This window comes from Camponotus vicinus, unplaced genomic scaffold, assembly GCF_025532165.1.
Source record: "Camponotus vicinus isolate PSW18456_S1 unplaced genomic scaffold, iyCamVici1.0 SCAF_7, whole genome shotgun sequence".
Lineage (NCBI taxonomy): Eukaryota > Metazoa > Arthropoda > Insecta > Hymenoptera > Formicidae > Camponotus > Camponotus vicinus.
This window is the reverse complement of record NW_028141979.1, coordinates 15,303,373-15,316,856: the sequence shown is the minus strand read 5'-3', so window position 1 is coordinate 15,316,856 and position 13,484 is coordinate 15,303,373. Positions and strand designations below refer to the sequence as shown.

The following is a 13,484-nucleotide window of genomic DNA, read 5'->3' as shown; positions in this document are numbered from 1 at the left end:
AAAGTATCAATACGAGATACTTTTATTCGCGCGTTTATTTCCGATCACAAACTCACCGTTGAATATAGTGTTCACTTTTACATTATAATATTTTTTCATAATGTTTTTCACTTGTTCTAGCACAATGTCTTTGGCGTCATCGAGAAATTGGCCAGGTTCGATGTGATTATAGTTTATCACCGCACCAGTCAATATACGACTTTCGAACGCCGTATTAATTTCGCGCCACAAGTCCATTTTGACGCGCGCTACATCCGGCACCTGCGTGTACGAAACGTCCGCGTAACGAATTTTTTAAACCTTCGAGGCGCGCGATCCGAGCAATCAACGATTCCTGATCGATAATCGTGGTCGTTTGACCCGACTTTGTTTTTTCCAACGACTCGATGTACTCGTCGCATCGTTGCTCCCACACAATGTAATCTTCCAGCGAATTCACCAAAGTGGATTGCTCTCGCAAATTTTGTTCCTCCACATTGTAACAGACTTGTGAAATGCGCTTCCCAATGACTGTTCTGATGTACTTTAGCGAAAATACTGGCAGGGTGTGCCTCTTTATCATGATTTATATTCTCCTGCATTGTTTTATCACAGGGGCGTAGCCAGGTTGAATTGTTAGAGCAGGCATGAAAACTGACAAAGCAGGAAGGAGATAAAGCATTTCTCCAAGTAAAAAGAAAAAAAAACCAAATATGGATTCGTTACATTTTCCAAAAACTAAAAAACGTAACAAAATAATATATTTGATGATATTTATCCTTATTTATTCAATAAACAAGGATAGTATCTATTTCAAACCTCTTCAATGATAAATTTCGTGGAAATATTATTAACAATGATATAACGAATATTGAAATAGTGATTTGGTTAATAAAATAAATGTAAAATTTCCATTTTTAAATGTTTTAATATTTAAACTTTTAACAAATATAAAAAACAAAAAATAAAACTTTGTAGTTTAAGTAAGTATTCTTTTTAGAATACTTACTACGTTAAAAAAAAATTACTAATTTAAATGTAATTTAAATAAATAATATCAATCAATTTAGTTAAATCATCAATATCTTTCAAATAAAAATAATATCGTTAAAATAAATATCTATAACAGTATCACATTTATAGGAACATAAAAAACATTTCATTGGTAAGTAATATCTACTATATATAACTATAATTATTATAAAAAGATAAAAGAAACGAAAAAGCTAATTTAAATTGCATTAAATTCAATTTGCAGATCAAATTGCATTAATTGCATGACAATGAGTGTCACTAAAACAATTGTAACTTTCTATTTTTTCTTTCGTGAAACTTTTTAAGGAAAACATCAAAATCTATATTTTTAGTTTTTTCTTTTTCAAATGCTAAAAAAATCAAATCTGCCATTCTATGGTGCGACATTGAATATCTTTGTGGTCTGTTTATTTGTGTCAAGGTAGAAAATGATGATTCATTTATGGCCGTCGAGCATCCAAACACTGCTGCTGTCGCATACAGTTCATCAGTTTTTTTGAATGCGTCTCTTTGATTGTATAACGTTTTAAATATATCTTCACCAAGTTTTCTTTGCAAATATTCCCTCACCATCATTAATTCTTCCTTTGAAGGCATATCAATTCCTTAAATAAAAAAAAAATAGTTGAAAACCATTTTATCCAAGCAACCTTGAAACAAACTTAAACTTACCTAATTCGTACATCAGCGCTTGAAAATTTTTGTTATATTCAGCTAAATCTTTGTTCTAGGGATGATGTCATCACAGCCGTACATCGGCGTGACAAAATTTTAGAGGAAATTGAAATGTTGCATCGGCAATAATCCTCTCTACATCGCAATTTGCGATGTTATTTGAATTGATATTAAGAGGATGCCGGACCTTCCTTTTTTATCGATAAAATAAATAGACCGAAAACTTTTTATTAGTTGCGCAGAATAATAAATGTTTCTCCACGATTAAAGTACATATTAAAATAACCCCGGAAGTTCCCGGTTTTATATAAAATAATCAAGAAAATTGCAAAATTACAGTTTTTTTATCGGCTTCTAGCGTCAAGTCAGAACAATATTTGCTTAATATAAAAGTTTTGCAGTTTTGCAAAAAGAGTTTTTGCAAAATAAAATTACTTCCTGGAAGAGATTGCATGAAGGAATATAAGTGAGCTTTCAGAAATGAGTTTAGAAGCCTAATAAAAAAGATTTCGGTCTATTAGACTTTCGTGCATATGTGTGTGTGCGAAATCGAGGCACGTGAGTAAAGCAGTCCTGTAAATTAGTTGCTCGCTATCGCGACAGACGGCGCTGTAATCGGTTTGTGTGACAAGGAGAGTCAATCTAGTACCATCCTTCTCTTTCATCTTGCGTGTAATAGTATACGTCAGTATATATAGGGTAATTCAAAATAACCTCCTTGTCCCTGAAATGACACATTCTTGAATCAATTCTAAGACGATTTTTCCTTTGGCAAAATTTCGTCCGAAGCTTAGTTTTTGAATTATTAAAGGAAGTAGTTAACGTATGACGGGTCAAGAGACAGGCAAGGGTGGCGCGATTCACCGTCAGACGCGGGTGCTTACGCGGGGCGCCTGCTGCGATCAGCTGGTCGCTATACACATACAGACACACATGCGAACACATACATTCTCTCTCTGTCTGTCTGTCTGTCTCTCTCTCTCTTTCTCTCATTCGCTCACTCACCTGTAATTTTTTTTTTTTTTTTTTTACGAGAGGGAAAGATGCATTTTATGCATACCCACCGGTCGATCCAGTGAGTTATGTGGGACTCGAGTACTAAGTCGAATTACCAACTCGGTACTCCCTACCCACTAAAAACCCCTCTCTTTTCACGAATTTCCTTTGACACACTGTCCCTCTGACTTCCCGAGATCAGTTTTCACATAACGTCAAAAAATAGTTATTATTACCTTGTTCGATGATTTTTGATGTATTGCTGTAATTGCTTGAAGGAGAAATGAATTTTCCGATAGATCGTACATTCTCAAATTTAACGTAGATATCACGTTGCAAAAAACAAGAAATCCACACTAAATTATTAACTGAAAGTTTTTCTTCTTTCATGAACTGTATTCTTTTATAAACTTTAACGTAATCACATTTATTTACTCACTCGATGAGACGAGAAATTTACTAATGACTCTATCACTAATCACTATTAATCACTGTCGAATAATAACTGTTGGCGATTAAAAATCACTCGATGAAAGAAACACGCGCGGACACGTTACTACACAACGCGACGACGCGATAATGCGACGATAATTATTCGGTGACTGCAAGCAGTTTTTTGTCATGGTAGGTTGCGGTAGGTTAAGGTACTACTGGCGCTATCGAACGCGATCATGTGTTCGATTGAAGAATGCGGTAAACATAATAAACATTTAACATATTAATATTATTATTATCATGAATGTGTGTGATATCCATACATCGTATGATATCTATTTAAAAATTAATTAGATTAAATAAGTTTTTTTAAAATATTTATTACTTTTACTATTATCTTAAATAAATACTTAATATTAATATTTTATATTCAGGGACAAGGGGGTTATTTTGAATCACTTTGTATGTACGCGCACACTAAAGCATTACACTCTTGCGTTTTCTTTCTCGAATTTCGCGTCATAGATACTTGCTGTCACGCAGTGGCGTAACAATCGTACGCGTAACAAGCTGCGGAAAAACAGCGTTACAACGTGTTCCGTAGAAAATATTCTGTGTAAGTTATACATATACACAATATATATATATATATATATATATATATATATATATGTGTGTGTGTGTGTGTGTGTGTGTGTGTGTGTGTTGCGTGCGTGCGTGCGTGTGCGTGTGTGTGTGCGTGTGTGTGTGGATGTGTGTGGGTGTTGGTGTGGGTGTGTGTATGTATGGACGTATGTATGTACAAGAGTGATGCGAGAGTTACGTGAAGAAGCGAGAAGGTAATAAAAACGAGCAAAATAACAATAAGAGCGAATGAGATAGAAATAGCACGAGCAACGAGGACTCGAGCTCGAGAATCGGATCTTTCTTTCACACTATTATTTTCCTCTCGCTCGCATCTAGTACTGTCTCGCTCGCTCCTATTATTGTCTCGCTCGCATCTATTACTGTCTCGCTCGCTCTCGATTCTTGGGTCCGCTTATCTTTTCGAGCTGTCTATCACGATTGTCAAGTGTGACGGAGAAAGCAAGACCATGAGTAAAGAGCGAGCGAGATGACCTATCATCAAAGAGTTCCGAAGTCTCTTACAATCGGTTTCTTCGCTTCCTCTATCCATTCCAAATTCATGAAAATGTAAACATCTTATAAAATAAAAATTGAAACTTTTATTTTTAATTTCATCGGTTTGAAAATAATTTTAATGAATTAATAAGATTTTTGCGATTAAAATGATATCAAACACGGCGTAAATCGGGTAATTTTTAATTAGTCTGATAATACAAGTTTTATAATTATATATTTAACTAAATTTATGCCACTTATATCGTGTTTGATATTATTTTAATTGTAACATTCTCATTATTCTATTAAAATTACTTTCAAATGAATAAAAAATGCATTTTATTTTCTGACATATATTCGTGAATATTATAAATAAAGTCTCATGTAAGAGACTTCGCAATGTTCGACATCGGGAACTTTTTCGTTTTTTATAATAATTCATAATAATTTATAATATAATAATTTACGACTTTAAATTTCCATAAAATGAAAAGTAAAACTTTTATATTTTATTTGATCTTTTTTGATAAAAAGGGATTAATGAAATTTTTGCGTTTAAAATGACATCGAACACAATATAATTCGGATAACTTTTACTTATTGTTATATAAGTAAAAGAATGTATCTAATTGAAAATTATTCGAATAAAATGTTGGGTTGTTTAATGTAATTTTAGTCGTAAAAATCATATTTATTATACATATTAAAATAATTTATTTATTTCTTTCACATATTTAAATGTACCAGAAGATGTCATGTGAACATCACAATTGATAACATTGAAAATGTATATTAGAAACTACAATTTTTACATTACTTAATTTATCTTACTCAACATAATTTTAGAATTAATATGGTTTTTACGACTAAAATCACATTAAACAACCCAACATTTTATTAGAATAATTTTCAATTAGATACATTCTTTTACTTATATAACAATAAGTAAAAGTTATCCGAATTATATTGTGTTCGATGTCATTTTAAACGCAAAAATTTCATTAATCCCTTTTTATCAAAAAAGATCAAATAAAATATAAAAGTTTTACTTTTTATTTTATGGAAATTTAAAGTCATAAATTATTATAAATAAAAAAACGAAAAAGTTCCCGATGTCGAACATTGCGAAGTCTCTTACATGAGACTTTATTTATAATATTCACGAATATATGTCAGAAAATAAAATGCATTTTTTATTCATTTGAAAGTAATTTTAATAGAATAATGAGAATGTTGCGATTAAAATAATATCAAACACGATATAAGTGGCATAAATTTAGTTAAATATATAATTATAAAACTTGTATTATCAGACTAATTAAAAATTACCCAATTTACGCCGTGTTTGATATCATTTTAATCGCAAAAATCTTATTAATTCATTAAAATTATTTTCAAACCGATGAAATTAAAAATGAAAGTTTCAATTTTTATTTTATAAGATGTTTACATTTTCATGAATTTGGAATGGATAGAGGAAGCGAAGAAACCGATTGTAAGAGACTTCAGAACTCTTTGATGATAGGTCATCTCGCTCGCTCTCTACTCATGGTCTTGCTTTCTCCGTCACAATTGACAATCGTGATAGACAGCTCGAAAAGATAAGTGGACCCAAGAATCGAGAGCGAGTGAGACAGTAATAGATGCGAGCGAGAAGAAATTAATAGCGTGAAAGAAAGATCCGATTCTCGAGCTCGAGTCCTCGTTGCTCGTGCTATTTCTATCTCGTTCGCTCTTATTGTTATTTCGCTCGTTCTTATTACCTCGCTTCCTCATGTAACTCTCGCATCACTTTTATACATACATACGTCCATACGTACACACACCCACACTCACACCCACCCACACACACACACACGCACACACACATATATATACACGTACAGATTATATATTTTACCAGATGCGGTTTGCATGTGCGCTCTAGTTATTAATTAAAAAATACTTTTTAAAAAATATTTATCCCAGAGACGATTTATTCGTGGACTGGTGGTTTTTAGAAATATTTCATACCAGATGCGGTTTGTATGTGCGCTTTGGTTATTAAAATATTTATTTCAGAGGCGATCTATTCATGAGCTGATTATTAAAAAAAATTCCAGAGGCGATCTAATTCGTGTGCTGGTTATTCAAAAAAAATCCAGAGGCGATTTAATTCGTGTGCTGGTTGTTTTTAGAAATGTTTCATACCAGATGCGGTTTGCATGTGCGCTCTGGTTATTAAAATATTTATTTCAGAGGCGATCTATTCGTGAGCTGATTATTAAAAAAAATTCCAGAGGCGATTTAATTCGTGTGCTGGTTATTCAAAAAAAATCTAGAGTCGATCTAATTTGTAAGTAGGTATACAAGGAGAGTTCTAACCCAGGTCCTCTCAGGGGGGGTGAGGCGCGAGGGGATCTCAGCGGCGCGGGGGAATGACGTCACGCGGGACGGAGGGGATTTCATAGGCGCGGGGGCTGCGGGGCGGGGCGGGGGACGCTTGTGTTGGATGTTTTATGACAAGTATAAACAATCATAAACCGATGTCCGGTTGATAAACAACGGTATTTGAAGAGGATTGGGTCTTCGGGCCGAGACTAACGTGTCGGGACATGTTTTTCGCAAACAAAATGGCTCTCGCGGTACCCTCCCCCTCTCCCCACAATATAAGTAATTCTAGATTTTTTTTTTCGAATTAAACAATATAAGCGGTATTCCTTTGAAGAGGATTGGGTCTTAAGGCTGACTAACGCGTCGGGACATGTTTTCGCAAACAAAATAGTGCTCTTGCGGTACACCCCCTCTCCCACAATATAAGTAATTCTAGATTTTTTTCGAATTAAACAATATAAGCGGTATTCCTTTGAAGAGGATTGGGTGGATGGAAATACGTGCGAAGAAATTACATCATGATTTAGACTTAAAACTCTTTATTCTTGTTTTACATATTTTTCTTACGTACTATGGACTAAAAACTAAAGCTGCCAGCTCGCAATCGACGAGTTGATGCTTGTTGAAAGCGTCACTCGCGCGTATTACATTCGATATTTCTTTTGGATTTATTACAGTGGACGCGATATTGGAGAATTGCGTAAACTTGACATCAACTGTTTCGATAATTTTACCCAATCGACCAAAAGTTACATCTATGCATTGATCGAGATCGAACATACGATGTAATGTCGATTCGACCATCATCAAGCATACGTTTGAAGACTCAAGACTTATGAGTTTGACATCGTTAATCGTACGAACTCTCACTGTTAGCGGTCCAACGCTTATGAAATTGTAGTCATCTTTAGAGTTGTTCCAAAGTAAATTTTGAATATTGCGACGTTGCTCGTAGAGTCCCTTCCACGTTTCGAGAGATAATATCAGTTCCTTTCCTCGATGATCTCCTATGGCAATCTCCACGTAACTCGGTGGACCCACCTTGATACCAATTTCGAGGAATTTGAATTCCGTAGCTGTCAATGCGTATCGTCTACCTAGTATACGAACCGCACGACGTTCCAACGAAATGCTACAGAAAAATTAAAATTAAAATAATAGTAATAATACAATTTGTAAAAATCGAAAAATAGAAAAAGTTAAATAAAACTTACTCGTCACATTTGTTCTCAAACGATGGAGTTTTATCACGACTCGGTACGTAATTATTCACGCGTCTTCCGATGCCGCTGCCGCTGTTTCCGTTTCTTTCGACGTAATACATTTCTCTGGGAGTTATGAAAAGTGAACCACGAGAGCGGTGTTAACGCGACACTGATCGTATAAGAAATAACCGAGTATACATGATGCTCATCTTCCAAAAGTATAATGTGGTGGGCGGATCAATGCTTCTAACGCTTTGAATTTTAGGAGAAGGGGAGACAACGCTCAGACAAAAAATTCTTAGAAACGTAAGGGAAGGTCTAGGAAGGGGAAATAAGAGATAAAACATATTAATGTTTACATATTTTATTTTCTTGCAATTCTTTCTGGCGTTGCGACCACCAGTTAAATATTTTGAATACATTTTGTAATGCGCAATTCTTAACATGTTTTCCACATCGCATACTATTGGTAATATCTAATTTATTTAGAGAATCAATATCTTCATAGTCTGCATCCAAGGTTTCAATAATATAGCCGTTTCCCGCATCGTCTAGTATATCGGTCAGCCATTTTCGCTTTTCAAGTCCTTTAACGTACACGGCAGACGATTCTTCTTCTTCTACTTCTTCGTGTATCGTACCAACGACAGCTGTTGTAATTACACGCTGAGCCAAGCCATACGGAACGTTTCCGTCTTCCCATTGTAATCCATAATGATTTCTAATCACCCATGAGACTTGACATCGCTCAGATTTTGTAAGCACGCTCCACGGTACGGGACTTGCGAAAAAGTAATGCGAGAGAACATATCCCTTTCTCAGAACCGCAGCTTCCTTCACGACAAAATTTCTCCCGACAATAAATCCTTGCAGATCCACAAACGTTGGTACGGACATGACGAGATCTCTCTCTTCGATACGTTAGTCGAGATGAATGACAAAACTCTAAAATCATCTCGCAGCACTTTGATTTATATCCTGCTTCTCCTCCCCTCTCTTGTGTCGATGTTATCGCTTAGGTGATTTTGTGTACAACGTTGGTCAACGGATTGTACTGGATCACACGATCGTGTATGATGAGACAGTACGCAGTGGTATTCGCCGGCACGTTCTCCTTACATTCGAATTCCAATCTCACATCCACGGTTGCGCTCTTAACCGATTCGTTTTGTCGAGAACAATCGATAATCACGAACGGACCCTGACGTTAAAACTGTAAGATGTAGAGACTCGGCTCGAGATACTCGTATCCGTAATAGTTCTTGCAGAAGCGCGCGTACGTGTCGTAGAGAATGGCACATCTGCCTTTTTCGAAATCCAGATTCATATCGTCGTACGGATAACATTCCGAATTCAGATAGAGTTTCACGTTGATTAATTTGCAGTGGTCGAATCGACTCGTATCCTCAGACATGATATTTTTCCGGTTTGTCTGCAGAGCGAAGACAACGTATCGTGGTTTCTCCAGTTGAGTCGCGGTCTTAATGGCCCACGAATGCTTGGTTGTAAGCTGCAATAGCGGAAACTCGTATAGATCCCACGAGCGAAAACCCATGCTGAGATATCGTCCGCTTTCCAGAGCACGCAGCATCGACAGTTTTTCGATCTCGCTCAACAGCACGTGTGGCATTCGCCATTGTATCTTGAATATCTTGATCACAGGTTCCAGTGTCGAATCTCCAAACAGACAATTATTATCGTTGCGCGATCGTATTAAGATCAATTCGTGACGAGCGTTAATCACCACTCGTTTATAATCCTCGCAAAATCCCAATAACATGTGGAGCGGTACGCAAAAATTGAAATGTCCCTTCTCATAGGTCCACGGATCCCAGCCGGCGTTTTTCATAATCACGTTTCTATCGGATGATACCGTTACATAGTTTTTGAGCGTAGTAGTTATTCCTACGTTTCTATTGCGATCAATCTCAATGCCATCGAGTTCGTATCGAATCTCATCGAACATGAATGCAGCGCAATTATTTGCCAGTTCCACATCACTTCCTTCAGCTGGTTTGGTTTTCGTTAGTTGTCCCTCGATGTATAGGAAACTCTCATACGGCAATGTATACAGATCCTGTTGTTGTATGGGTATTCTTATCTCATCACTGTGTCCGAACGTTGTATTGGCGAACGGGTGAGTCGATACGTGTGAGTCTCGATCTTGATGATACGATTGTCAAAGATCGGTTCATCACCGATGTTGAGAATGTCGGTCATCGTTCAGCTGTTTCGCACCGCAAATCCCAAAGATTGTAAAAACGCAACGTTCGATGCGCTGAGTTTCTTTTTCTTGGATGATTTGATATTAGCGAACGCAGACGTTGTTGTTGTTGTTGGTGTTGCTGGTCTCGTAAAGATTGCGTTATCTCTCACGTCTTTTGATCCGTTCAATACGAGCATCTCATACGTCGCATACGTACGTGCAATCTTACGGTGATCTCTTCTCCTCGAAAATCGAGCAATCGTCCGTTCTGGTCGACAACGCGTAACGTTAAATCCGTAATGCTCCGCGCGATAATCGGCAGGTAAATGATCTGGGCAGGCGTTTCCGATATCTTATATCCCGGTGGTACCCTCGGTGAAAATTCATGTATCGTATGAACGAGTATGCCGTTGTTGTACGCACCCGCGGTCACGTTACACTCTATACGGATAATATTCACGTTGAGAATGTTAATCGGCATGTTTGATTCGTACCATTTTCGCGGCTCGAGAATACGATTCGAGAATCCTAGCAGCGATCCAATGTTGTCGGGTTTGGTAAAGTTTATTCTGCAGGCACATTTGATCTCGCTCCTCATTGTATTGTAATTAGCGCGGAGCATTATCGGATATTCATCATCTTCATAGTTACCACCGTCAATGTTTTTCTTATCGCGATGTTTCCATGAAATTGCATGTTTCAAAAATTCATGTATATTTTGCAACTCATACGATCCCTCGGGAATCGTAATTTCCTTGTCGTCTTTGCCAAAGTAAAATTTATTATTCGAAGAATTCACATTCGGTATCGTGTGATAAGTCTCAAAATCCGTTAGACCGAGCTCGTATTCGCCGTCGCTCAAATCTATGGTGGGAAAGAAGTTTGCCGTGAGAACGCTACTCTTCCCAGTCAATGTGAACGTCATAGACATGTCGACGAAACTGTTTAACGAATACTGAGTTAAATAGCGCAATATCTGTCTTTAAATTCACATGCATCGACCGTTCGAAGAAACTGCAAGCACAATTGTCCGCAGATGCTCTGATCGTAAGTTTGAACAGATGTGTAATTGTACTGTATCTTCGTTACGTTTCGTCCGAGATATCGCACCAATTCATTCGGCGGTCGAAGATTGCCGAAACTGTCGAAATATATAGCGCGATTCCTCCTCTTTGCATACGCTACCCAATGAGTACCTGGTCCTTCGACGCTATCCAAATTTACAATGCCGCTCTCGTTTTGATATATACCACCGATCGGTAACGAGTTGCGCATGAAAACATCTCTAAAATATGGAATGCGCATACGTTTTGCCAGTTGCAGCAATTGTACGTTGGTAGTTGTGCCCTGCGGCATTTTTAGCGTCTCTTTGACGTTTTTTTTTTTTTCTCGTTGAGGCTCCTCGTCCGTATTTGTGAGGAGCGAGATATAACCCGCGACCTTCCATGGCACGATTGTGACGTAGCATCTCTTGCAACTGACGTTGCGCGGCTTTTCCGTTGTTCACCGCCTTCGCTACACCAGCCGCTCCACCGATCAGGGATCCGAGCGCACCCAACATTGGTAGAATCAGCAATACACCGCCGCATTTCGCTACCGGAAGTATCCGTTTCTTCGCCGTTCTTTTCTTCGTCTTCACACCCATACCGAGCTTCGTCTTGGCTTTCATCGCTGTCCAGACAGCTGTGGCGGCGGCTCTCTCACTGAGAGTCGAATCTCTCACAACGATGCGATTCCGCGCTGTCTCGGCGAGTATCCTATCCGCCGCGTGTCTCTCGGTGAGATCGCTGCTCCGAGAGTATGCTATATCGTGTTCACGATACGCCGCGTCCAATGGGTTGATACCTCGATCGCCTCTGACTAATCGCTTCTCCAACCGTGTACCTGGCCCGCAAAACTGATAACCGGGAATATGGAATTCGATCGGAAGTGCGTTTATCGCGTGATTTAATAGGCCTCTACCTATTTTCGTTGACATTCGCTGCAATTCTTTATCAATGGCGCCGGACCGTCGATGTGTGTTTCCTGCCACGGCTGATTGTAGTGTTCGTAACAGCGACGATACGTCTGAACCTCCGGATCCGCTTTTATGTGTTCCGGAAGTTTGTCCCACACGTAGTGGACGTAATCACCGCACATTCGCAACAGAACTTTTGACACAAATTGTAGTTGTTCGACGCTCAAATCGCGAATGTCGGAAGGACTTGATAGCAGAACGAACATTTTTTCTCTACTGAGCGACTCGTGATTTCGCGCACCTATAAATAGGCAGGCGTTCGATCCAATCGGTAGTGTTGAAAAAAAATGAGATTCGTGCGACAACCTTTAGCGATACGCGTGACGAATTGCGACGACAGATTACGATCAATGGAGGACAATGCGGAGATGCGCAGGCACGGTACGATGCTACCGACTACTATACGCGCGATCGTTTGCGGTCCCTCGAATTGTGGTAAAACCAACGTTCTGATAAGTCTACTGGAAAGTCCGTACGGTGTACGTTTCGAGAACGTGTACGTGTACTCGAACTCGCTGCAACAGCCGAAATATCGATATCTGGAGAATTTGTTGACATCGATCGATGAAATCGGCTATTTTACGTTCTCCAATAACAGTGACGTCATTCCACCGAGCGAGGCACGTCCAAACTCGATTTTCGTCTTCGATGACGTGGCGTGCGACAAGCAAAATACGATAAGAAAGTACTTCTCAATGGGTCGTCATTCAAACGTCGACTGCTTCTATCTTTGTCAGACGTACGCGAGAATACCAAAACATCTTATACGCGACAACGCGAACCTGCTGATCTTGTTTAAACAGGACGGTACTAACTTGAAACACGTGTACAACGATCACGTGAATACCGACATGTCGTACGAGGATTTCAGTGAATTATGTCGTACTTGTTGGCAACAAAAGTATGGATTCCTAGTGATAGATAAGGACAGCTCATTTACGAACGGGCGATACAGAAAAGGATTTAACGTGTTCGCGATACCGCAAAACGATTAGTCGCTGCCGACACTTTGTCGATGACATGGCTGAAAGCGATAATGTTCGCGAGCGTGAAAAAATTGCGAGGGAGATTGAGAAAACGAGCGAATCGATCCGCAAGAAACATCGCGCTTTGAAGACCGGCAAGATCGACGACGATATCGCGGTCAAGACCCATTTTAGACCTATTATCGAGCCACTACAAAAAATCGTCGACAACTCTAGCTTAATCGCGGTGAAAAACGAGCCGGAGAGTAACGCTGACGCTACAATTAAAACGTTACCCATCAAGCGGTACAAGGAAGAAGAGGAGAAGGAGGAGGAGGATGAGCATACGACACCGAAAAAAAGACAACGATTGAAGGCGAATCGTTTATCGACATCGCATAAATCGGATGAACCGCTGATAACCTCCACACCGTCCGCGACAACGAGAATCGTACAACCCACGATACCCGAATCAC

General features: G+C 38.6%; 2 protein-coding genes across 13 annotated transcripts in view; one reads left to right on the top strand and one right to left on the bottom strand.

The window, feature by feature from the left end:
• Nucleotides 1-13,484, top strand: part of LOC145974574 (dynein axonemal heavy chain 6-like) — a 424,968-nt gene that overhangs the window by 171,492 nt on the left and 239,992 nt on the right. The window lies entirely within an intron of this gene.
• LOC145974610 (uncharacterized) lies at nt 7,157-8,010 on the bottom strand. The gene is made up of 2 exons (XM_083104562.1): nt 7,830-8,010; nt 7,157-7,747 (listed from the first exon to the last, which is right to left on the bottom strand). Exons 1-2 carry the CDS (start codon nt 7,937-7,939, stop codon nt 7,186-7,188), a joined length of 672 nt encoding a protein of 223 aa, XP_082960688.1. The 5' UTR covers nt 7,940-8,010; the 3' UTR covers nt 7,157-7,185.